General features: G+C 43.6%; 1 protein-coding gene across 1 annotated transcript in view; it reads left to right on the top strand.

Moving 5' to 3' along the window:
* Positions 1 to 6,778, top strand: part of CACNG1 (calcium voltage-gated channel auxiliary subunit gamma 1) — a 233,389-nt gene extending 226,611 nt beyond the window's left edge. Inside the window, exon 4 of the mRNA XM_069655044.1 lies at positions 5,114 to 6,778. Within this exon, the coding sequence (XP_069511145.1) occupies positions 5,114 to 5,340 (227 nt within the window). The 3' untranslated portion in view covers positions 5,341 to 6,778. The remainder of the gene's footprint in view (positions 1 to 5,113) is intronic.
* The last annotated feature ends 21,158 nt before the right edge of the window (positions 6,779 to 27,936 follow it).

Here is a 27,936-nt window from a genome sequence, read left to right as displayed (position 1 = left end):
CTCCGGGCCGTCCTCAGGGCATATTAACATTGAGTTTGTACGTAACTGTTAAGAAACATTTATACTCCATGCCCATTTACGTTTAAACAATGGGTAGCCACATTGTTGTGTTTTGCAAAGTAATGCAATGAAGATAAATCCATCAAAATTGGAATAAAAACACAAGCCAGGTAAAATGTACAATGCAAAGGAGGAGTGGAAAAAGAAGCAAACAAGGGAGAAGCGTCGGGGGAGAGAGGAGAGAAAATGATATTTTCGAAATAGATGTGAGTTAGTATTACACAATTGCTAGTTACTAAATTCCAAATTACTGATTGTCTGTAAAACTAGTTCACATTTAAGGATACTCGGTGAGGCAGGTGTTACACCACAGAGGGGTGGACAATCCTTTTGGGCTGCAATCATGACACATTACCAATCGGGTCATCATTTTCATTAACCGTATCTTGTTCTCCTCAAGTCAACCTAGTAGACTAGGGGGTTAATGCTAAAATACCTCTTCAACATATACTTTACACATGCTACTAGCATAGAAATTAGATTTAGTATACCCTATTAAACACTAAACCCTATGCTACTTGAGCAACTACCTTGGTAACAACTTGTATCATCCAGGTCTATTTGAACATGAAACATTAGTTATATCTTATCACTATCGCTTTCATAGCCAAGCAACGTGCTAATTTGGCCACCTGACCGATAACTCTTTCAATATAACACTGGTTTCCGTAACTCACTCTGTTTTTACACCAATATAGACAGTTCGCATTATTTTGAATATTATGACCAGATCACAATAATATCATCATTTAGTACCAATTCAGTATGTCTTAAAACTAATCTTTGGGACCCAGTCCGCATATTAATTTTCATTAATCTATCAATTTCAATTTTCATATTTCCCTTTTGTTAAATAATATACATGCAACACTAGCTCTACTTCATTAGTTTTCACCTTTATACGCTTAAATGCGTAAACCTGGTCATCTGACCAATATTGCCTGGAACATGGAATAATCTGATTACAATATAATTAATATTATCAGGCTACACATATTCGGTGTGCCTACAACATCAACCACTAAGATCCGGTCCGCCCTTTATTGAAAATCACTTTCAGTACAATGTTGTACCAGCTAATCCTATCCAAATGGCCCCCCAAACACTAGGTTGTCGGGGTTCTTTACTATTCAAATGGGAACGCATCCTTTAATCCCACACAACGCTAATAAAGCGGTGCAAATGTAAGAATTCAATTAGCTCCGCTCAACCTTGCCAAAATGTACTCTTATCTCGCAACTTTCACAAGTAAAGGAGTACCTGTATTAATCACGTTTAAAGTGAAATCGCTATATGTACTTGCCAACCCGAGCACTCTTCTGACACTTACTAAGTTGCTAGGCAACAGCAACTGGATGATCACATGACCGGAACTACTTAATCCCATACAACGCTAACAAAGCGGTGCAAGTGTAAGAATACAATTAGCTCTGCTTAACCTTGCCTAAATGTACTCCTGTCTTGCAGCTTTCACAAGCAAAGGAGTACCCGCATTAATCACGTTTTAAGCGAAATCGCTACTTGCAAACCCGAGCACTCCTCTGACACCTACTAAGTTATAGGCAACAGCAACTGGACGGTCATATGACCGGAACTACTAAACAGCCTGGCTGAGCAGCTATAGGCTAGCCCAGCCGCACCCACATTCCTTCCAGGGAGTTGCAGGGAGCCGACAGAAATCACTGTGCTGCACACGCATTCAGGCGTTTAAAGGTAAGCGCTATGAGCGCTCTTGTGAATAGTTACTTTCCTAATATTATTAAGTGCTACCCAGCACATCTCACAACAATCCTCCATTTATCTCTTCTGTTAAAACAGATTTCGCTTGCACACTCAAGACGCTAGGACTATCCAGCAAACTACTTCTCACAGAGCTATAATCAAGTAACCTAACCTTAGGTAAGCGAGCAAACACTATTGTATTTCATAGACTGTCACTTGAGAATCTCGCAGTTACAATTATATCTCAGAACTTAGAGTACCCATAAGGCTACAACATGCACTTATGTATTTTTTACAGGTACCAGAAAATATTCTCAATGGAGATTGACTGATGTTATTACTCTCTCAACTCACAATTATCAGGTACACCATATTAATGGACTGTCCACTCTCTCTATAAGGTGTAACAACCTGGCTTTGTTAAAAACTAGTTTTACAGACAATCAGTAACTTGGAATTTAGTAATTAGCAATTGTGTAATATTAACTCACATCTAATTTGAAAATATAATTTTCTCTCCTCTCTCCCCTGACCCTTCTCCCTTGTTTGCTTCTTTTTCCACTCCTCCTTTGCATTGTATATTTTACCTGGCTTGTGTTTTTATTCCAATTTTGATGGATTTATCTTCATTGCATTACTTTGCAAAACACAACAATGTGGCTACCCATTGTTTAAACGTAAATGGGCATGGATTCTAAATGTTTCTTAACAGTTACGTACCAACTCAATGGGCCTCATTACGACCGTGGCGGTCCGGAAATAACGGTGGCGGTAAAGCCGCCGCCACCGTTGTTTCCGGACCGCCTGATCCAGACCCCTGCAGGCAGGAGGTGATGTTCCCGCCAGGTCTGACCTGGCGGGTTTAACACCGCCCGCCTGCAGGCGGACGAGGAAACACCGGCAGCATTACAAGATGCTGCCGGTGTTTCCATGATCCCGATTCCCATTGAGTCCCATAGGACTCAATGGGAATGGGGATTTACACCATTCCGCCTCCGTGATTCCCGGAAAACCGGGGTTGTAATGTCCCGGTAATTCCGGGAATCACGGAGGCGGAATGGTAATACGAGTCCGGCGTTAACCAGGCGGTTTTACCGCCTCGGTTAACGCCGGACTCGTAATGAGGCCCAATGTTAATATGACCTGAGGACGGCCCGGAGAGAGCTGAAACACGTGTTGGCGTGCAGTGTCCACTTTTGTGAATAAATACTTGTATTTACATCTCTACTTACATTGTAATGGACTAATTACTTAACCAAGTTAAACCTTGAATTTAATGACTTTATCTGAGGGAACGTAGACTGGCAGGCCCTATTCACTTTGTTGAAAAAACATGATTACGAATAAGAAGTGGAAGGAAAATTTGGGTATGGCAATTTTTTCTGTGAATCGTCTCTTCTATTCAAAAGCCATTTGTCAGAAGCTGCTAAAAACAATCTGGCATAAAAGGAGTACACTTATTTGTACAATGCACATCATATAATGGCAATACTTAACCAACTGCTGCAAAGTAAGGAGACTTACAATTGGCTCTAATTGTTGACCTCTTTCTGTTCCAGTTTGTTGAAATGTTACCATTCTTTTTAAAGGTACATCCAACACATCCATTGCATCATAAAAGAGCCAATATTACAAGAAAGGTCTATCATAGTAACTCTAGGTGATGCAGACGTTAATGCTGTGTCTTTATTGATCATGGCAAATAAAAAGAGGTGATGGCTGGAAGGTTTGGAATCAATCTTAATCTCTGGCATTATTCTAGAAAACCCCCTAGATCATCACTCTTTGCCTGCCAAGCCATTACAAAAGGGGAAAGACCATATGTAAATCAGGCCTGGTCCGACCCCAAAAGGGGCAGTCCAGCCCGAACTGATTGATCACATCCCTTCTGCACGAGACCACAAGCATCCCCAAACATGTTCCGGCCTCGTTGCCCCTCATCGGTGAGGAGTAGCCTGGGTCTCTAGACCCAGCAGGCACGGCACCCGTATCTGGGCATACCCGTCCCACTCAGGGTGACTACAGCAAAACAAAAGAGGGGATGGCTGGAAGTTTTAGAATCAATCTTAACCTCTGGCATTGCTCTGGGCACCCTTCCAAACCATTGTTCTTTGCCTGCCAAGCCATTACAAAAAGGAAAAAGACCACATGCAAATCAGGCTTGGTCCCACCCCAAAGGGGCAGCCCAGCCCGAACTGCTTGGTCACATCCCTTCTGCACAAGACAACAAGCATTCCTAAAAATGCTTCGGCCTCGTTGGGCCTTGATCATGAGCATGGAATCAATACATTGCACAAATGTTTGAGTCCACACTCAGTATCCTTTCTGAAACATACAGAATTGTTGTTAAAGTTGGCACATTTTATGCTAAACAATAATGCATTTGTATACACAATTTTCCATACAAACAAATTGAAAGTACACGAATAAGAGAAACGTTTTCTTCTGCTTCTGCAAACCTGCAGATGCGATAGTTTAAGAAAATCTGGATGTCACCACAAAAGATTGAGGGACATCTGAGGCACGCATCCCATTGGTTGATATACATTGGTAACATTGTTGCACTGTGGTTGGATTAGGATAGCTGTCTTAACATTTGTGGTGCCTTTGGATGATAATAAGCATGATTTACGGCTTACGTAACAATTGCTGTTCTTCTAAGTTCAAGTGCCTAGTTACCTTTGGGTTCAGTGTGCTACATGAGCAAATAAACTAAACTAAAGTAATCAGATTCTCAAAAGTGTACTCCAGCTTGCAAGTTGGACATTTGGGTCTCTGCTTGAAAAAGGATTTATTTATTTTTTATAGAAGAGATGTATAATAAAGCCACATTTGTACATTCAATTTATCTTGTCGTCAGTGCCCATCCTATAACCACCATCCACCATCACAAATGCCCCCTTTGGGGAATTCCTTAGAGAAATTCAAGTAACCCCAACACCTTTATGCAGGAAGCAACTATTATCAAACAGCAATGTTTTTAAAATGTCAGCAATAAAGATTAGCTTTTAATACCTGCACCAGTGACTGCAGATTTCCGAAAAACTGCGGCTCGAAGGCGTGGAAGATAGTTATTTATCTATGCAATTTAATTTAAATATATAATAATGCCCATTTTTGTTTTTATAAGCAATGCAAATAAATGATGGTTTAAGAGCTACATTGTATTTATTTATATTAGGCAGCATTTCAAAAACTTTGTATTTTTATGTGTGATTGAAGTGCTTATTAAAATATGGTTTGCAGACAATGAAGGGCAGGAAAAACTACATCTGACCTATGACTGTATGAATGTGGTGTTCCATTATTAAAAGATGTCTTCTGTTGGCAGGCCTGTGTATCATGGTGTCAGTTGAAGTCATCCGGCAGTCTGTGAAGAGAATGATTGACAGCGAAGACACTGTCTGGATCGAATACTACTACTCCTGGTCATTCGCTTGTGCCTGCTCAGCCTTCGTCATCCTTTTTATCAGCGGGATCACCCTTCTCCTCATCTCTTTACCTCGCATGCCCCAGAACCCTTGGGAATCCTGCATGGATGCAGAACCAGAGATGTAGTAGTTCCCCACAAACAAACACTGCGCAAGCATTATACAACATGTACAAGGCAGGAGATGTAGGTGGACACACATCTCCTTAAAGGGGACATTTACTTATTGAAAGATCACAACAACATTTTAGATTGCAAAAATGACACCATGTTTCACAACCTATGCTGGTATTATTTCATATTATTTAGTCAATTGTGTACTGAGCTTTTCACTGCCATTTTATACAGAGATTGATAGTATGAGATGTAGGATGGAGACTTCCCTTAAAGTTGGTTATCTCAAATTAAGGATGGTGATGCACTCATCTTATAAACTGTAGCTTACCCTAAGAGTGCCTTAAGACCTAACTGGGGGTCACAGAGATGCCAGAACAGAGTCATAAAAAACTTTCAATAGGGCGACTTAGCCAAATTATTCAACATACTGAATATAAAAGCTATTGTTTTTCTTTTACTAATATAATAGGCTGTACATATGTTAAAGAATTTATTTCTCCAGGGGGGTCATGGATGTTTCTGTGAAAGCAAAATAGAGATGCATGATGAAAATGTTTGAGAAACCCTGTTCTAAGTAAAAGGACCTGTCAGAGGCGTAGAATGAGCCAATGTTAGAAATGCTAAACTGTACACTCCACCTTGTCATTTTGAACAAGTAGTGATAGAAGTAATAGATGCAAGGCCCACATATCTAGCAAACAGAAAAATCCATCTGTCTACTTTATTTAATTTCTTGTGGGGCACAGGTTTGAACCCTGCTTTACCAATATGGGTTGAAGAGATGCAACATTTAATTGATTTGAAGGAGCCAGAGTGCAGAACAGTGCTTATTGTCAATATACAGCAAGACATGGACACATTATCATTTTGCTAAGAACTATGTGTGAATTTGAAATTTTGATAACATTGTTTTCAATGAAGTATGTTTCTAGAGGGAAGGAGGTGGTGGATTGTTTAGCCAAATCCATTGCCACTGCATGGACTTAATGAAAATGCGCAACAAGGAGAATAAATATTCCAAGACGTACGGCACACTAGTGTGGTAATTATCTCTCTATGTGATATTGAGAGAGGGAGCGAGAGAGAGAAAGAGAGGGGGAGAGAGAAAGGGGTAGTAGGAGAGAGAGAGGTGGAGAGGGAGAGAGCAAATAGAGAGATCCACACTTAGTTGGGACTGGCTCAAAGTCACAGACATTGTTTGTTTTATGTTCAGCTCCCTGGTTCCCTCATTGATGTTATCCACATTTCACATACATATAGGCATGTGTGAGGGATCCGGCTCTTAAACAAAGACTTATTATATCTTCTTCTATGATTCTGCTGTGCAATCCATTTTATACATTTGTCATATATGTGGATCACAGATAGTCCACTTAGTTTGAGAGTTTGAACCATGCTTTGAAATGTCTTCAAACATCTTCAGAACAAAATAAAGATCTCAACCAGTCATTCAATGTTTGTCCTCTTCAAGATGAACTGATGGATAACATTGGGTAGGGTGCTGGTCATGTGATTAGGCCCTGCCACCCAGTTGTGCCACCCACCTCCAGTTTTTGCACCTTCCAAGCCTCTACTTAAAGACTGTAGGCCAGATACCATTGAGTAGGCTGCTGGGCACGTGACTCAGTTGCTCCACCCACCACCTATTTAATCAGTCTTTCTTAGGTGTCCTCATCATTGGCGCCCTCAGCAAAAGACATGCAAAGAGACGGACCTCACCTGTTTGTGCCTGTTCGGGCCTGCTACGGCCAAGGGCTTGACCTGCTATCTTGCATTTCACCTACAAACTAATCGTTGCTACTGCTACTCACCAAAAGACACCACCATTCGCCTCCTCCCTGCACAGCCCATCCTCATACTCACTAAGGTTCGAATGGCCTTACACCTTACACCTCATCTACAGACCACCTCACAGGAGTGACTCTTTTATTGCAGGCATCCCCCACTTACTCTCCTCTGCCGAATTTGCACATTCAAATAATGTCTTTCTCTGTGATTTTAATGTCCCTGAGTCACAGGCTGACAACCACGCTTGAAGCACACTTTTTTGCACTGACTGCTTCCATAGACCTTAAGCATATTGTGCTCTCCCCCACGCACAACAAAGCAACACCCAAGATTTAGTCTTCAGATCATCCCCCTGCATCACCTGTGCAGAACCTATACCACTTGACTGTTCTGACCACACCGCAAACCCATTAGCAGTCACCCACTCGACTACAGCTTACAAAGGTCAAGCAAAACAGCCGCACTCAATGCCGCTCATTCAAAACCTTACCGATCAATGAGCCAGAAGCAACATTTGCAGACTTCACCAAAGCAGGGAATGCCTTGGGCCTCCAGGAATTAGTCAGCAACTTTGCTATGATACTGGTGGACACTCATGCCCCAGATAAAATCCAAACAGGCTACGGCTAAACCATTCACCCCATGGTACACCCCCAATCTATCCTCCAACGAACGCTCAATAATAGCCCTAGAGAAACAGTAGCGCAAAACCTTAACTCAGGAGACCTCCTCAACCTCAAATCTCTGCACGCAAACTGTAGGATTCTGATTACCGAGGTCAAAGCTACTTACTACTCCACCACCATTGGAGCAGCCTTTAAAAGGAGCAAAGCCCTCTTTGAAGTACTAAAGGATTGTACCAAACCCTCACCCGAAGTAGCAGCAACTCAGGAAAAATGCGACAGAATCAACACATTTCTTTATTGAGAAAATAGACAAAATCCGAGTGATCATCGAATCAACCTCTCACAGCATTAGTATCCCCTGCGCCCCAGCATGGACACTGCCCCTCTGGAATACATTTTTTCCTCTCTTCCCCCCGGATCTCCTAAAATGATTGCCTCCCTCAAACCTACTTCATACTCTGACAATATAATTCCAGCCTCCATCATTAAACAATTGATGGGTCCAGCCCTGTATGCTCTCCTCAGCATCATCCATGCCATCCTCAGAGAAGGATAATTCTCGGACACCCTCAAGAATGGTCTCATATGACATCTCTTAAAAAACCTACCCTAGATCCAGATGACCTGGCCAACTACAGGCCCATTATGAACCTCCTGTTTACTGGCAACATCTTGGAAAAAGTAGTTACTAAACAACTACTCGCCAAATCGAACCACTCCACCTTCCAAATGACTATCAGCCAGAGTTCTGCTCAAAGTGTAGAACCAAGACAGCCACCAGTTGGTAGATGATGCTCTCCAAATCATGGATAAAGGCGACTCATGCCTCCTCATCTTCCTGGACCTCCCAGCTGCATTCGACACCGTCGACCACCACATGCTTCCCTCCATCTTTACTGACAGGATGGGGTTCTCTGGCACTGTCCTGAATCTGTTTACCTCCTACCTCTTAGGCAGACACCATGGTGTCCAGATGAACCTGTTGCGATCTAACCGACACCAGGTCTTCTGAGGAGTCCCCCCAAGGCTCCATCCTCTCCCCAGACTTTTTTAACTTCTACGTGGAGCCTCTCGTCACTCTCCTGAAAGATTCCAATATAGCCATCCACCAATACACAGACGATACTCAGTATTTCTACATCAGACTAAATAGTGTGCAGGGCATAATTCATCTCAACGATTATCTAGCCATCATATAGTCCTGGTTGTCAACTTCCTACCTCAATCTAAACCTATCCAAGACTGAATTTGTCCTCATCAGTCTGCCTACAAAAAAACAACTTGCCCAACAATGGCTCAATGATATGCGCCTAGAAGGATTTGCTCCACAACTCTCAGATTCAGCAAAATCCTTGGCCTTCACCATTGACAGCAATCCGTCCTCCAGAAAGATTTAGCCAAGATTGACCGAAATAGCCTGGCTCAAAATCTCTATCCTTCCAAAAACCAAACCTAGACCATAGTGCAGGCCATTGTGGTCTTGCACATCGATGGGAGAAATGCTCTTGTGACAGGGCTTCCAGCTGCTCACTTGGCTCCCCTAAAAGCAGTCCACCACGCTGCTGCACATCTTATTACAGGAGTATGGAAATGCGACTGAATTACCTCCATCTACATGAACTACCTTGGCTTCCACACCAAACTAGTGTACTATTCAAGACTGCATGTATCATCTACAAAGCAGTCACAAGTAGCATACCAGTGTACCTGGTGGCTAAGCACCACATATCTGGTAGCACACGCTCCCGGTGCAGCAAATCGACCGACTGGCTAGAATCATAACTCTTCCGCAAAGAGAGGGCACGGAAACAATCCTAATCTTGCCATGCACCCCACCCTCTGGAACTCGATCCTGTGTCGGCTTGGAATGCCCCCAAAACTCTCCAATTTCGCAAATCTCTAAAAACATGGAAGAACACCTGACCAAGGACCAACTCCAATGGATGCATATAACAATGCACAGACGCCAGCCCAAACGCTAGCTACCCACACACTGTACAGTGCACAACTGCTATCAAGCTAGTTCCACGCTTTAAACAATCAAATTAAAAAATACAAATAAAATAGACCGTAAAATTACAATATGTAATTTTTATGGAGAGATTCTTGAGTGCAGAAATGTAGATTGTTACTACATGATAGAGACAGGTCCTATCCTTTTTCTGTATTATGAAGGGTTAGGCTTTGGTTGTAGAAGGATATATTCTGTATCCATTAAACTCTCAGGTCATCTTTAAAATGTGTTTTAGCACCATGCCTTTTTGCTCTGAGCATCATCTAAAAGGCTTCACAACAAATCATAATAAGTATTACTGAAGGGGGTAAACTTTAATGTGGCAAGCTTCATTCCCCAATATTCCTAGCTTCATGCCCCAAGATTCCAGCTCAGGTCTGTGGTTCTTTGTACCTGAAGATATTTTCCCAGAAGTATTAACCCAAATAGACTGATACTTGTCCCACATCTTTATCAATACAGACAGCTACACATTCAGCCCTAGTTTGAGCATTTTTTGGTTTGTTGAAAATCCTAGTGCAGTTTGGTTGTTGAATGTCCATATTCGGTCTCCTTCTCTTCTGATTATGGTGTGAAATGCTGACCTGAACTGTTGGGTGTGGTTACAGAGACCTGGAATACGCAGGCGTCCTGTGGTCATTTGCCTGCATTGAGCTGAGCACATTGTTGGGTTTATTCTGGAGCTGTACCAGTGCATCAAGGTAGAAACTTAGTTCTCAGCTGGCAATGCAGCTCAAGCATCTGAACATCCCAGTACTCACAACTTGGAGTTGTGAAAGCTGTCCATAAAGTGGATGATTAATGAATCTGCTCAGGCAATGCTTTATAAGAAAGATAAGGGTTTGATGCAGGAAATTGTACTGTCAGGCTCTCAGAAGATCACTACATCATGGGTAAGTATTGCAGGACACTAATACTACAGATGAGAGGGCAGGGAAAAATCAAAGCTGCCTTAGTGTGGTAGAGGGGAAAGGGTGGGCGCTAACATTCAGCTGTGCGAGATGCTGCCCGCTTGAATAAAGCAAGATAACAAGTGTAAGCAGATGGGAGATGCTGGAAACGTAATATGGTGGCAGTGAATGTATCCTCCTAGAGCTAATTCCATAAAGAGGTCACACTGTGCAGATAATGAGCTACTGGAGAGCCTCTTATTAAGGTAGTTTTCGAATCATACAGATTGGTAGGGTACTGCATGTAATTAAAAGAGGAAGAAAAATAGAGGGTAAGAGTTAGGAATTGTTGATCACTATTTTACACTTATTGTCATAACGCCCAGCACATTGAACTGATTTGTCGAAATATCATGGAATAAACTGAATGGAGCCCGCGCAACATCTCTTCAGGAAAATAGCAACACTGTCAAAGTCACCCGCAGTGTCGCCAGCAACAAAACTGACCATTTGCTTCTTTGCTCTTCGCGGTCTTGGGAATATGAACTAAGGGGATTGTTGAAAGAAGGGCTCCATGTAAAAAAGACTATGGGCTTCATTGCAAGTGTAGCAGTCTGGTAAATAAATGTTTGTAATACTGTTAGATCCATTTTTGTTAGGTAACGGAATTACTGTCATTCTTAGTGCCCCAACAAATGAAATGTGCCAAAAAGTGGCAGATTTACTGCGGGTGGAAGTACACCTCATGTTTAATTCCTGCACAATCCCCAATGATGTCATGTGGTTTACAAAAATGGGGATTAACACTGCCATGCTGCCACTCATAATCTGGCAGAATATCAACCAGACTTTGGCAGTATTTCTGTGGAAATACCACAGGAATACTGCCAAACTCAGAACGAGGTCCAGCTGAATTCTTTAATTCAAAACAAAATGTGAATAGTAGGTACACACCTTGAGGGGATGCTTGAAACAACGACAAAAAAGAGGCTACATCCGACAAACTCACTGTAACAGTACACCAACTGAGCACTGTGTCAAGACAGACTGAAGACAAAACCACTAGGCTGTAAACAGAAAAAATAAATATTCTGAGACAGAATGGAAATCTGAGCAGAACCTCAAAAAACTTGATGAAAGAGGACAGTTTGGAGAAAAAAGGAAATGATACAGGAACGTTTAATATGGGAACGATCAGTAAACTGCAATACTGGCCCAAGACATTGTAATGACTTTATAGAATGCATCAGTTTTGAAGATTTGTTGTATGAAGAATAATCTCCTGATCTAACACCCCCGCCAACATATTCTGGGTCAATAAATATGATGTTTTGTATATGAATATTCCATTTTATTTAAAATAATAAATCAAAATAATTAAAAGGTGGTCCCCAAACTTCGAATACTGGGGAAGTCATCCAAAAATATTCCTTACAAATACAGGCAGCATGGCTGCAGAAGAAAACTACAACTACCTGCTATTTTCTAACTAATGTTTACATTTGCAATGCACACACACATCCATTCATATACAAGTAAGTTTGAATAGTTATTCTACATAAACATGTAATGTCCACAATGTGAACATTCAAATTATCATCATCTGTCCATACCACACTTCAAAGAAAAATATTTCATCCAAAATGTGCAATATATAGTTCACTTCATTTTCTGTAACACCATTGACAAGTGATAAACTTTGAGAAAAACATTGTTTTCACATAGACATTTCTTACTCGATGACTGATTCTGCTCTAGATGTATGGCATTGTTGGTTCCTAGTTTAAGCATGTATATAAAATACAGGTAATGGTACGTTTGGCTCTTTAGTCTACAGGCTTGGGCTTAGGATAGAAACTTTTGTCTTGGAGAGCACGAAATCCACTTGAGGTATCAAAGCAATGAACACTTTATTTTACTTGCCATTAGAAGGCTTTCTTTTTTGTGCAATGTTATTTTTAAAAAAATGAGACTTCTCATAAATGGGATAAACTAACCTGCTTCCTACTCCACTTTAAGGGATATAAACTCTACTCAAGCGGTTTATTTTTATGTAAACTATAGTTTCCATCAGTCAAAAACTTTCACCATTCCTGGAAATCTGAGAATAAGTTGTACAACATGTCACAAATCCAAGCTTCAATTGCCCCAGTGAAAACTCTAAATTCACAGGGGTTATTGTATTTACTTTTGATTTGTCTTTTTAGGATAGGAAGAAACATCACAGTTCCACCATTGACGCTCTTCTTTAAATTTGTTCCATGTTTTCAAAATCCCTCTCATGCAATCTGATTCTGTCTTGGGCAAGGATTCTGCATCAGACTTCCTCTGGAATAGGACTTCTTAAAGGGGGTTTCCATCAACTACATCCAAGTGGAACCCCAAATCACCTCTTATCAGACAAGCTCCATTTGTCTGAAGATTCCCCAAGAACTCTGCCTTTTTCCTGCGTGTTTGGCCTTTAATACTTAATAAACCTCACCCATGCAGCTTCATTTAATGCAGCAGTTTCTCACTGGACATGCCTTATATGTTTTAATCAGATACTGAGGCTGAACAACTTGGATTGAAATCTATTTTTCGCTCTTTTTTTCTGTTCTGGATCTAAACCAATATTGAGGAATCAATATTCAGAATCGCTAGAAAATTTAGGATTCATAGACACCCTTAGTATTCCAATAACTGGTAATATGAGAACATCACTGAAATATGTAAATGTTTCAATTTGCATTGTGTTTACAAGTGTATGTTGGGAAGCACTTTGCTGAATCCAAATCTAGTTTCAGTTTTTAAGTGAAGCAAAGCAATTAGAAGTTGTGACTGATAATATAAACTTCATTTTGCTGCCATTTAAATCAATCCATTTTGACTTTATGTTTCAATAGCTGTGCATTGAATATTTGGATGGGAGTAAATCATTAACTTAAATGCTGAATTAAGGTTTCTGAGATCTAAGGACATAAAGCAGATACACACTGGATGATGGGTTATTATTCTGACATACGTAACAATGGGTGAGGCACAGTCTGGTCCAAAATCTCCAGAGTCTACTCCAGCCAGTCAAACACATGCTCCTTATCTTCACGTGAAACATTAAGCTGCACTAGACGACGGACTGAAGCCTGCACTGCTAATGGCATGAAACCCTTGTGCACACCCTCCAGTGTCCTCTGCTTCTCTTGAGTGGGCTAACTGAAGTCTGGGATTATTAGGATCCTGGCATCTCTGTCAATCCTTTTCATCCCTCTTGCTGCTGCTTCCAGAGGCTTCCCTCGGCTGCTGGCACAGAATAGTGGCCGAACTGTACCCCCACTTTTACTACAGCTTTGGGGACCCTTGTTGGTAGCTGGATTGTACAAATCAATCTTAATCCTTCAGAAGACTCCATCAAGACCTTTTTTCCAATAAGGACTGGACCAGAAATGTCAGATTCCCCCTGTTCCTCTGTAGTGGGGAAGTCCAGATTATGATTGTCTGCTTTTTCAAGCACCTCTGCCTTCCCCTACAGGCTACAGATTGCCCAAGTTGCACTCTGCTAAAAGGAGGTAAAAGACGCTTGAACCTCTGTCAATTCCTGGATCGCCACCTTTAGCTCTGTCCCATTTCCATTCGTATGGAGGTGACTCTCTTCCAAACTGCTTGCCAAGTGGCGATTGATACCATCTTCTATTCCACTGTCAGCCACACAGGTACCTAGCACTTGTGCAAAAGAGATATGCCACAATACATCTGGGACCGTTTCTGCCTAAAACCCCCAAAATACTCTCAGCATTCAAGTGGTAAACAAACATGTTTCAAAACAGTTTAACAACCCAGTACTACACAAATGACGGATAAAGATTAATTCCTAATTTAATGAACACGAAATGTGCGTCTTTTCTTGAGAACTCTCCTGGGAACACAACAAAGATTGGTTCACAAGTGTGTACCTCTCTCTGGGCATCCTGATGAAGGCTTGGCTACTAAGCATGCTGATGCTGCACAAAGCCAAAGCTGAAGTGCTTATATTGATGTAATAAATCATCTGTGTACTTTTTCATAATTCTTTTTGGATATCATTAGAACATCCTAGTTTTATTTGTTACTTTAATTTGCTAATAATTTACTTGCTAGATTTGTAATTTTACATACATATTTACATACAGAGGATTTAACTCACCATGCATGATCTACTTTTATTTCTTTTTCTTCATAACTGTTCAATTGTTGTTTCAATGTAAACATATCTGTGAAAATCATTTGGTATGCATTCTTCTAAATGTGTTATCCATGATCACACTATAATGTCTTGATGTTCCTTTTGATTTGTTATTAAAATAGTTCATTGACGTATATCTATTTGATTTCAAGTTGCCCTCTGCTACTTGACTTTCCACAGTGCTCTACCCTGAGGGGCGTCTAGGGGCTTCTAGCTATCTAATTCACTCAGGAGTGTTTTTGCCTCCATTTGACGTTTATCTTTCCACTGTGACCAGTTTGCATCGATCACATCCAATTTCTTATACAGTTTCTCTAGGGAAGACCTGACCAGTCTCTCTCCAGAGGTGAACCCACCACCAGGCACAGATCTTCCCCATTGTTATCCCTGTGCTGTAACTCCAAAGCATATTGCTGCATGCTTCCTGCAGTTGGACATAACTGCACTGCAGGGCAAAGATCCTGCTGATTCGGAACTCATTCCTCTTCCTGGGGAACACTGCAGGGCAGGATCCTCAGTTGGGATAGTGGGGCAGCCACCCAGAAGTCTCAAAAAGAAGACGCCATTTTCTGACCTTTCTTGCTCCGTCCCTGACAAAATACATTTAATGTTATTTAGTTGATGCATTGTTACTACCTTCTTTTTTTGCTTTGGACTTAGGTTATTTATTTGTTAACTCTTTTTAACCAAGAAGGCACTTTCCTCCAGTATCTCCTGCAGGCAGCTAAGAGTAAAAAACACACACATAGGTAAAATAAACTAACCATGGAATATATAAATCATTATAACAATATTTTGAGCAAGTGAGCTGCATTTTCTACATCCTGAATGGAAGCTTGCATACACCATCATGCAAAGTCATTATAAAATATAACCTCGGTGCACATTTGCACTCTAGACTGAAAAAATACACAAAGTCTATTATGATCACCCGATTGAAGTCATTATTTCACACAGCATGAAGATTTGAGCAACCCTTCCATTCCTAATCACTAACCTTCACACCTCTCAGGGGAAAATAATCACCCACTTCTTGCTATGTCTGCAACCATCTCATGTTACTCACAATTGAATGTGCTAAAATGCAAAACAAAGACAAACCACAGCAGAGATCTTCTGATCTTGGAAGTTCATCTCTAAGAACTGGGAAAACGTATCAATGCAGGTTCATTCCAGCACTGCCTGCAGGGATACACCTTAAACTCAGTCTGAAATACCAAAGAACCTTTGGCTCATAGTTGCTTTGTGGCTAGCTGCTGTGCTGCTGAGACTCATGTACAGAACAATGATGAAATGACTATTACTATGCAGGAGTACAGGGATGAGTAATGGCTAAACCACCTACTCTGACCCACACTACGTATAACCCTGCAGCAAACCCAACCATAAAGGTGAAACAGGGACAGCCCAAAAGGTACACCTCCTTTGCCTCTTTTGGAAGCACAGGTTATATTTTCAGAGAATTGTGAGCTGATAGCAGTAGCAGCCCAACCAACTTAAGTACAATGGTTCAAGAATCAAAATGTGCAATCAAGGTTCTACAAAAATATAGGATTTTACTAAAACAATAAATCACAAACTCATTAGAAAACACTAGCTGGTCGAAGGTGCTGTGGATGGCAGGCAATGCCGGGTCAGCAGCGCTGGAAGACGCAGCAGCCTCGGGTGCAGCGATTGGCCTTCATTGGGGAGCAGGCTCGGCCGGCTCAGCATGATTGTCAGGGTACTGCAGCGATGTTGGGATAGAAGCTTGAAGAAGCTGGTGACCAGGTAGCGTTGTCGATTCAGGGATTCTGGCAGTCAAAGTGGGTCTCAGATGCTGACATAGTGTTTCGTCTGCATCAGTAGAACTCATAGATGGTTGAGTGTTAAGGTTGAAGAGGACTTTGGCGGTTCCTGTGGGACAGATTCAACAGTGTTTAAGGTGCCCAAACCAGAGCCAACGCTGTTCAGAAATGTAGGGAGACACGGGGGACACTTCCTCAGTTTTGTTGTTGCTTTGAGACCCAATCGAGTGTCTTAGGGGCAAGTCCTGCCCTTCCAGTCCAGAAAGTTGGCTGGTACCTAGCCTCTGAATTGGATGCCTTCTGCCTTCATCTCCTTGGCAGAGAACCTTGCGATAAGCTGCATCCCCAAAAAGAGGCCCAAATGAATGCTTGCTCCTCAGAGAGTCTAGAGATGAATCCAAGAAAGATGGGGTGCCCCTTCCTTATAATGTCTAAAGGTCATAGAACATTGGTCCAAAACAAGCCGGCTGTAAGGGGTCAAATCCGGGGTGTTGTAACAGGTGCCATTTGCCTTCCGACACCACACCCAGAGTGCCTTGCCAGGAAATGGAGGGACAGGAAGAGGAAGAAAGCTTGAACAGGAACCAAGATGGTGGATCCCTTGTTGCAGTCCACCTCTCCCTATCAGCTATTCTAACTCCACCCACATCTCCTGCCTTCTGACTTCAAAGGGGCTCTACGGGTCATGACCCTGGTGTGAGAATGGCTTTGTTAGATTAGTGCTGCCTATGAAACAGCAATTCCATGAGTCCTCATGGGTGAAGTTCCTGTGCTACAGGAGAAAGTGCTGGACTTCTGCTGGGTCACTGTTCTACATGGCAGCTGTGGAGACCATAATACCAGACATCAATAAACGCACTTCAGTCCTATCAAAGCTAGTCCCTGATCGCAGAGCAGACACTAATGTGATATTGAATTCCTACAGCTGTATAATTTGTGCTCTTAGTAGTCACCATGCCACCACCTGGCGTTGCTTATATTTACAGATTTACATGCCACCAGACTGCCTTACATTTGGAAACAGAGATAAAAAATCTGCCTTTGCCAGCAGGAACATGGTGTTCTATCAGATGCAGGAATATGCCTGTGACATTTGAAACTGCCCTGTGCTACTTCAGTTAAATGGACTGTGGGAACCTTTAGGATATCTCAGCAAAGGCACATGCTTGTGCTATAATTTTATCATGAAGCATTGATGAAAGGGGGTTGGTCTGATTAGCAGACCTCCATTTCGGAAAAAGAATTACACATATAATTCTATGTACTAACAATCAAAAAAGCTCAGACTATTCCACGATCAGCAGGTGACATTCTGTCACAAACATATAAACATCAGTTTATGCAAGTCTCATGAAGACAACCATCGACATCTGTACCAGGATCACTTAGCAGCCTATCATGTAAGAGATACAAAGGTCGGGAGATTAACCGGTCAGACCACCAGACACTGCCCCAAGCTGAAAGAAAATGCAACATATTAATTACCATGAACTTGCAATGGAAATTATATTATAAAAAGAAACAATTAGATACTCATAGAGGGGGGCGTGGCCTGAATCCATGAGGTGAGGACGTGACACGCGCGAGCCCCCGCATTGATCCTCTGTATGGTCCTGCAAATAGCGCAAATCGAAATAATTGTAAGCCCCTGATATATATTCTAGCAGCTGATTGCTGCCTTGAGTGGCCATGGAGCTTGTGCAGCTAACACGAAGGTGCAGAGCACCGGGACACTGTCGGAAAATGGCAGCCAGCAGGGTCCTGCGACGCTGGTGGTGTGTGGTGACGTCTCGCCTCTGCGTCCTTTGTGCTGCGAAAGGGCTTGCCGGAGCGCACAGGACCGCTGGCGTGGATGCCCTAGCTTGCTCTGGGACTGTTGGCCCTGATACCGGACCAGAGGAGGCAGCTTGCGGTGGCTCCCCTGCTTTGTGAGGTGATGTGAAGGATACTTGCCGCAAGAAAACGAAAAAGGCAAGTCTGTATGTGAGGCACTGGGGGCTCTCAGAAGTGCACAGAGTGTCCATGGTGGGTGCTGGTGGAGGCACCGCCGGTGAGGGAGCTGAGAGGCCCCCTCCCCCTGAGTGCTGGTCAGGCTGGGGTTCTGAGGACTGCACATACACAAAGGAAGGCCATAGCGTCTGGTGGCTGAAGCGCCTCCAACAGGTTAATCCCACTGAGCGCTGGCGTGTCCTCCACACCCCTTGGGCTGGTTGGGGACGCAGCTACTTCAGGAGACAGTAGCACAGGGAGGGAGAGGTTTGCGAGAGGGGGTCTTGGTTGCCCCTGCTAGCGATGAGGAAGTACTGGCCCCACCTCAGCACCAAACACCTGAAGACATACTGGTACAACACTGCCGGCTGGGAAGTCACTGGCCCGGACCAACAGCGGGATGCTCATACGGCAGCATTGATCACCATGGACCCTAAAGGTAGCTCAGGGCGCTGCACCAGGAGGGGGGGGGGCTTCGCAGTAAGCGGGAGAGTGGCACATCGCACATCATATGAATAGGGTTTCCTGTTTTAGTGGGTCATTGTTTTTTTACTTCTAGGGGTGTTTTTCCAGAGTTTTCAAAAATGTCAGAATCTGTGTTTAGCTGTTTTTTCCCATGTGCCCCTGTAAACACACAAATATTCTATTATTGTTTCATTGCGTGCATAAGTAGGGTAATATCAACATAATGGTTAGCCCCCCCCCCCTTGCTTATAGTGGAAAACAGCCTAAGGGACCCCTGAGGTGCATACATTATTATAATGGAGACAGAGACAGGCAGCCAGGGGTTAATAGCCACCGATTATCACGAGACGACCAGCCAGCAGGAAGCTGAAACACTAAATGCCCACTGCAAAGCTATAAATCTTTCTTTGTCAGCAAGTGGCTGGTGTGGAGGAAGCAGCATTAAAGGCAATAAGGTGATATAATGGCCGGAAGGGCACCAACAAACACAGCATTTCAAGCCCCAGAATGAAAGTAATATAGATAGGATTATGTTGCTGTGTTATAAGACTGCCGACTGGCAACATGGGACAGTTGCTGGAGGCCCCCTAAGGATTGAGGCCCCTTTCAACGGAAAGAGTTGAAAAGCCATGACGCAGTCCCTGCTTTCAAACCCTCCCATCTTTTCAAGAGGGTAAAAGGTGCAGATTGCCACATCTCTGGATCTGTGCGCACGTTTCCTAGGTGAGCAGAACAAACACACCCTGCTTCATACATGAGGAGCACATTTGCGGGCTACATCTTCACTCAAGAGCCTCCAAACACGGGACCAACTTCGTGTGTATAATACGTGCTCATGACATTGTGCGCACATCCGCCCGTTGCCGCCGCATATGGCACATTTGGTTGCAAGTGAAAGAAATCCTTATACTTTCTCAGAGTGGCGCTGGAACTGAGTCAGTGCCTCCTGGTTTCTTTGTTCTTTTAAATTTGAAGTATGGCCAAAAACAGTTAAATAACCGCTACTGTAAAGCGGACTTCCTGGAACAGCCCTTTCTGGCAAACTATATTTATTTGCGATACCTGAAGATTGGATGCATTTGGTAATTAATGACAGGCTTACTTCACTTGGTCCCAGAAAAACCAGTGTCTGATGTAACTCATCGACAAAACCAATGTATGTTTTTATAGTGACAATTATGTGTCTTTTTAGCATGAAGATGTGCTGCGTTTTCATTTTAAAAGATGCATTGTGTGAAAAGGGTAATGATACTTGTTGACACTCTCAGTGAAGAGGGCAAGTATTCAATTGCAGTAACCTCCCCACGCCATTGACCCTCTCTAATGAGATCGCAAATAACAGGCCAGACGCACCGATCAAGACATGGGCAAGGGTAAGAAGCAGCAAACACCCTCCCTCACAGGAGAAAGCGCCTCCTTCCCGCTGGAGGTCATGTTCTTCTTTCATTTCGCGGGTTTGGGTTTCGGCAGTCCACAGGTCTGAGCTTCCACAGGTCTGACCTTTGCTCCTGCAGCTTTTTTTGTTGTGCTTTCTCTGTGAGATTTGCAGGTAAGACGGTGCACACTAACAGTGTCTAGTCCTGCAGTTTCAAGCCAGCCGTCTACTGAGCTCTGCTCTTGATCTGTTGCTGTGAGTCTTTTCAATGAGGCACGACGGTGTGCATTTGAAGGCAGAATCCCATTTGCAGTTACCCCTTAAGAAGTAGCTTCCAAGTGGTTATGCCATGCGTCATTTTCTGCAAGCTCTGGCTTTTCACTCAAAAGCCATTTGCATTTTGAGATTTTGTGTCTCCCATTATAAGAATGTACCTACAAGTGCCTTGACTAGTTTATATTGCTATACAAAATCGACCGCAAAGTGGCAAAAGTGGCTATAGTCATGCTACAGTAATGTCAGTTCCAATAGCTATGCAGAACGAGAGCTGGGAGGATAGCTCATTGGCAATGCGTCTGTCTTGGAAACAAGACAACACGCTCCCGCACTCAGACACTGGACTATAATCAATAAATTATAATACCAGATTTTTTCGGCATCCCCAAAACCCAAAACCCCTAGATATGAACAAGCAGCAGGTGGTCAGGAGCACTGGCTAGGCACAGTTAGTGCAAGACGGTATGCTACACCCCAACGCCTGATGGATCGGCTGCGGTAGCGCCTGAAAGGTAAACGCTCTGTGCATGGATGTGTGAAGATAGAGTTGGCGCTGGACGGGCACAGTGCAAGTGTGACGGACTGAGCCTGACAGAGGGGTATGCTCCAACTACTGACTTGTGCTTGTGCTGGTGGTGTGGCGCGCTTGTCCCAGAGTGTGAGGACGGCGCAAGGGCAGGCAGCACAGGACAGTGCACCCGATCTACAGACAGAAGGGACCAGGTGGCCCCCACAGGGAAGTCGTGAGGCAAGGGATCAATCACTGACTTTATACCACCACTGCTCCCAGAGGCCAAATAGGTGCTGCAAGGGGAAGGCCAGGCAGACAGTTACGGAGGCTCACATGCAGAAATAGGAGAGTGGCCCACTACAGTGAGGTCTGGCTGCACCAGTAGCTGAACAAGATGGAGGCTCGATATTAGCGCCCATAGCTCAACTGAAAACAGCGCTAGAATACAAAATTGATGTAGTCATTGTGGACATGGGTCTTCTCCGTCAAGACGTGCAGGCAATGGCGGACCAACGGGGCACAGTGGAACAGCAGGTTAGGGATAACACAGAAAACATTGCCGGCACACGTACACAAGCAGCTGAAATGCCTGACAGAGTAAAGGTCCTGGAACACCGGGCGGAAGATGCGGAAAAGAGAGCCCATAGGAACAACATCAGGATACTGGGACTTCCCGAGGGCAAAGAGGGGCGGGAGCCCACAACATATGTTGAAAACTTGCTGTTGCAGGAAGTGGACCCCGGCACAATGAGTCACGACAAAGAAACCCCTACCTGGTTCCCTACCAAGGCCACTAATAGCAAGAATCCCGAATTAAAAGGACAGAGAATGGATCCTGCACTTCTCGAGAGAAAGGGGGACCAGCACGATGTAAGCGGATTCAATTCAACACTACAGCTAAGTCAATGCCTAGTCTGGGATGCTCAGGGAAACCCTTATTGATATATTTTTATGTCCAGTTTGTTTACTCTGGATGACTACCCTTATATAACACCCCTCTCTTAGAATCCCCCTGACCCCACTGAACCAAGAAGTAGGTTTGTTTTGCAAGTTAAAAGGGTGAGTGAGAGATACTTTAAATTAATTCAGGATCACTTTAGCAATGTTCTATGAATGATTGTCAGGTTGCACACGGATTTCAGCAAGGAAAGCAAGGACAAATATTTTTACACGTGGCTGAAATTAAGCAAAATGTCAAATTGCGGCAAATTTAGTCGCGTGCGTCGAACGCAATTATGGAGGCACTATAAGGGGTAGCAAGTTTTAGGTTCGTTGGAAAGCTTAGAATCTTAGCTTTAAGATGACAGGTAAAACTCGCTCCTAGCACAAACAGTTCCGGAGGTATGGCCGATTTAGTAAAGGTAGTTTTTCGGATTTGAAATTTTAAAGCTCAGAATGACAGATGACAGTTTTCAGGTTTAAGGATGACAGAATGACACAATTCTAGGAGGCAGTTCTAATAGGCTAAAATAGCTTGGATTAGATTATTTTAAACTAAGAGATTGGTTTTGGCACAGTGCTAGCTGGGTACGCACACTAGATTTTGGACAGGAATGTGACTTCGTCACCGAGCGGGTCAGGATTAGCTGGACTTATGCTAGCCGTTCTTCACAGCGATCTGGTCTCTGGTTCTCTCTGGTTCCAGATACAGCACTGCTTTCTGGATGCTGCTACAGGTTCTTGCAAAAGTTCTCTGGAGATTGATGGATTTGAAGTCTGGATCTCTGGATGTGAAGTGTGAAGTCTCCCGGCAAAGCGTCCCGCAAGAAAGTGGAAAGTGAATGTCTCTACCTGGGTTTCAATGTTCCTTTTATGTCTTTTGAAAATGGGTGTGTGCCTGGGCCTAGCTAAGCCTGCCCCTCTCACTTATCATTGGCCAAGCTTTCCTCTCTCCCTTGATTGGGGGAAAGAAAAGGGGTGTCAGAGTGATGCTATAGGTTTTATGGTCAGAGGATCCTCCCCTTGTCAAATTGCACACAAATCTATTTCTGATACAAATACATATTTATCAATGTACCATTTTTCTAATATTATACGTCCAGTTAACATATTTTCTGTAGCACCAAACCATCCGATCCCTGTCTTTGTACGATGTTGTGTCCACTTATGACAGAATTCTCCCCTTTTCATCCAGATAACGACCTCTAAACCATTCCAGATTTTACACACATGTGCACCAGCGATATGGGTTTCAGATGATAAAGTGTCAGATTTTTAACATGCATACATTTGGAGTAACAACCTTTTTTCCGCTACTATCCCCAAGAACATACCACAGGGTCCTAACACCTCTTAAAATGTGCACAGAAAAATCATAAGAATGATGATGTTATTTATATAATTTTGACAAGTCCGCACTGTGAATTATCCATCTTTTTAAAATCATGCTCTGGCCCCAAAGGGGTGTGGTTTCCAAAGCACATGGTGGAATTTCTGGTTTATCCACTTCAACCAAGCTCAGCTTGCTCTCACAGGCACTGCCCCTCCCAGCTTCTCCCAAGAGGAAGCCATTTTACGACCCCCTCAATATAACATTTGCCTGAGTCCAGGACAGGGCTTTGTTCAACTTCCTGCAGTCTGCAGGTACCACTCCCCTAATTCAATCAGAGAGGTGTCACCTCCTTTTGGCAGGGGCAGCAGGATGCAGCCAGGCCTGGGAAGAGTTGTTGAGCCAGTTCAACTCTTGTCGGGGGTAGTTGTCAGGCAGAATTCAGCTAAATGTCACTTTAGTTCCCAGTTTTCTACATTCAAATCCAATTTACAATTTTTGCACATGCAGCTAGAATGCTGATTCTAAGTTCAAAACTATGACATTTAATCAATTACAACCTATGTGACACTCACAAGTAGGTCACTCATTTATTTTAAACATTTCGATTTTAGTGGCTTTAAACCCAAATTCACTTAAGCTGCTGACACCCCCCAGCTATTTTTTATATATACATTAAATAATTACTTCCTTCAAGTCATATCAGAATATAGTTTTACATTGTATCCACCTCTTAGCAAGTCTTTCCTTGGCCTGGTTTGGGTCATTTGTTCAGTTTTACACAAAAGTCTGGTGGTTTTAAAACGCCGGCTTTCTGGTAGTGGTGAGCACCAGTATTGCATCCATTTTTGACATTAAGAAAATGAATTCCCCACAGTTCTGGGTTGCTTTTGGCAATCAGCATTGCCATTCCCAATGGTTTCAGGCTACTGTGTGTGTAGCCCAATGGTGGTTTTAGGCAGTGCCCTCCTGTGCTCACAACATAGGCAAAAATGGGTGGCAGCCTATTCTTCATGTTTTCCCTGTGCACTCTCTGGGGAGTTCTGGCCATCATGATGTTTTCAATGCCAGTAATGCACAGTTTTATGGTAGGGCTTGGATGCATGGGTAAACACATCCCACAACGAGAGGATCCTCAAAATTGGCAATTTACCCCGACTACATTGCATTAGTCCAAAGATGACGGACGCAATTTGGAAAAACTAAAGAACGACTATGGAGAGCAAATATGCGCTAAATGTTGATCTATCCTGCCAAACTGAAGATACTGCATAATGGGAGGTTGCACTTCTTTGAAACCACTGTTGAGGCGCAAACGTTGATGAACATACAGGGCATACAGCAGCACCCAGGCAGGAACAATGGTGACCCATGATAAGGAGATGTGGGTATGAGCAAAAGCCTTTATCAGAGCAGACACTCCTACGGGGCATCCACCATCACAGGTGCTAGAAACACATCTTGAAAGCAGGCGAGAGCTCATAGGAGCAGGACACAGAACCTGGAAGAAGGTCTTCGAGCGGCAACTGCTATGGACAGTTGCCACAAACCCTATCTGTGTTTTTTCGAATGCCAGTTCTGTGGCACATTACTTGACTGGGGGGAGTTGGTAACGAGAGAAGCGGCTGGGCCTGAGCAGAGGACTCGCAGCTGGGTCACTGTTTAAGACAGTTGAAAGTTACTTGATTTCTTTGTTGGTTGTTGGGGGAGAAGGGAGAGGAGTACAAGGAGTTGGCAAGGGAGGACAGGTGGTGGAAGTAGACCGATTGATCAATGTCAAATGGATAGGAGGCGGCCAAGGCACAGAAATGGGCAGGTGTCGAATGATGAGTGCATACGAAAACTGGGGGATGGAGAGGTCCTGGTTGATGTCGGAGACTGGGCAGTGGATAGATGCAAGGGGTAGCTTGATCGGGGACTGGGAACTGATTGGCCTGACTTACTATACTTATGTCACGTAATAAGGGCATGGATATCATTACTTGGAATGTGCAAGGTCTCAATAACTATGTGAAAAGATTATGCATACACACTTATTTGATCAGAAAGGGCACACAAGTTGCAATGTTACATGAAACGCACATGACGGCTGATAGGCCACTATGGCCAGGAAATGGGGAGGAGCTATACAGCTCGCCATTTTCTGCATATGCCACGGGGGGTACTTGTCAGGATTTCTCTAGCTGCTCCCTTCCAGTTACTGGAGACTAAGAGGCATGATGAAAGTAGGATGGTGGTAGCGCATGGGCTGTGGGAGCACAGAGAGGTGTGCTTCGTGAACACATACGTCCCGAACCATGATGCCGCAACATTTTCTGGGTCACTGTATTCGCGGTTGTCAATGTACAGGGAGTCGTGTGGGTTTGGGGTGAAAATTTCAACTGTACACTCAATCCATAACCGGACAGATCAGACACATTTGTGATGTCATCTTTGATGTCCTGGATGTTAGTGTTAGCAGTGCACGGTGGCGCGAGTTATGGTTGCTTATCTTACCATAACTGCCGAATTTCAGGGGGTTTCGGTTTTACTTTGAACCATAACGTCCCTTTAACAAAGTTTTTTCACTGAATTTCATAGGTTTTTAGTAGCGCAACTTAACCATAACGTCCCTTTAACAAAGTTTCTTTACTGAATTTCATAGGTTTTTAGTAGCACAACTTAACCATAATATCCCTGACTTTAAATACATGTGACATAGAACATACTGAACCCCTAGCTAGTGATTTCGATGTCCGTGGACTACCGCCATGTCTGCGGACATATCGAAAATCTGAGCGTGGTGAATGTAAATTTAAATAGTGTGCCCCATTTCCCCTTTGAGGTTGGCTCCGTTTTTTTTGGTTTTTTTGCAGATGCTTGACAGACACCTGTTATTTTGTATTTTTTTCTTTTCTTACTTTACTCCTAAAATGTTCACATAACCTTCTCCAAAGCAACCCTTACATTCCAAAACAGCATGGCATTTCCCATAAAAAATAAGGAAATGCCATCTTCTTTAAAATAAACAGCATTACTGGAATCAATATTCTCATTATTACAGAAGAACTTACCAGCTCTAAGCATGAAGGCACACATGCCTCGGTTGATTAGACACCTAGCATTGTTTTGCTGAGGACAAAAAACAGAACTATTGTCCCATATTGCTCTAGGTAGTAAGAAAGAAAAAATTACTTTGGCATTTGGAAGGATGTTCATTACTGCTTGAACCAAGTGTTCCAAATCTGCCAACAAAGTGGGGGCACTGACATAGCCCAAATGGAAAGCACCATAGTACAAAACTACCACATGGGGACTGTTCATCCTGCCCATATCTTCACAATCTTGTACAATTCCCTGTACATTGCAATCAGGCACAGTGCTCCACACCACCTCCACTCCTTTAACATCAAAATTCTTTGCAACACGCCTGCATTGAGCATACTGTTGTAAACCATGCACAAACATATCTCCAAGCACCAACACCCTGACTTTCTCCACTTCTGCCATCTTCACTACACACAGGCAACGATTCATGGAATAATTAGCGCGGCGCAAGTGGGCAAAAACGCGCGAATCGCAGTGGAATAGCGAAAATCGCAGTGCAAGTGCGAAAATTGCACGAAAAGCAGCGCACATCGATTCATGGAAGTCCGTGCGCGAGAAAACCAGCGGATGTGCGATAAAAAAGTGCGCGGGGCACGTTGGCGCACAGGCCATCTAACAGCGTGCGCCAGGTCACAGCGAAAATCGCACAGGCCAAAGCGAAAATCGCACATAGCGTGGCGCACGCAACAAAAGTAGGCGGAACACGGGCGTAACACTCGGAATGAGGAACAACTTGCCAAAACGTGGGCGTCACGGGGGAAGTACAGGGCACAAGTGCGCGGAACGCCCACACGCTCACCTACAACACGTATTCATGGAATAGAATAGGGCAAAAAAGCGCACGCTCAAACCAGCGCACAGGCACAAACACGACCGCCACAAGAAAGCAGGCGGTAGCGTCTCTGCGGCTGTAAGAAATGTGCGCCAAAAGGTGCGCCAACAAATAGCACCTATATACTGCCATGATGAATGTCCTATACTGTGGCCCTCCAGGACAAATGACGTGCAAAGGGGTACCCACAAACCCGGACACGCGCTGTCAAAAAATACGTGTGCGTGTATACCGGGGTGCGCGGGAAGTCTCACACGCGATTTGGCCGGGTACGTGTATTTCAGGGGTGCGCGGGAAGTTCCGCACGCGATTGGCCCAATGTGAGCAGGGTACGTGTATTTCAGGGGTGCGCGGGAAGTTCACACGCGATTTCAGCAAGGTATGTGTATTCCAGGGGTGCGCGGTAAGTTCCACACACGATTTCATCAGGGTACGTGTATTTCAGGGGTGCGCGGGAAGTTCCACACGCGATTGGCCCAGTGCGAGCAGGGTACGTGTAT

This window comes from Ambystoma mexicanum, chromosome 3q (genome assembly GCF_040938575.1).
Source record: "Ambystoma mexicanum isolate Mex_15411 chromosome 3q, UKY_AmexF1_1, whole genome shotgun sequence".
Taxonomy (NCBI): domain Eukaryota; kingdom Metazoa; phylum Chordata; class Amphibia; order Caudata; family Ambystomatidae; genus Ambystoma; species Ambystoma mexicanum.
This window is presented reverse-complemented; position numbering and strand designations above follow the sequence as displayed.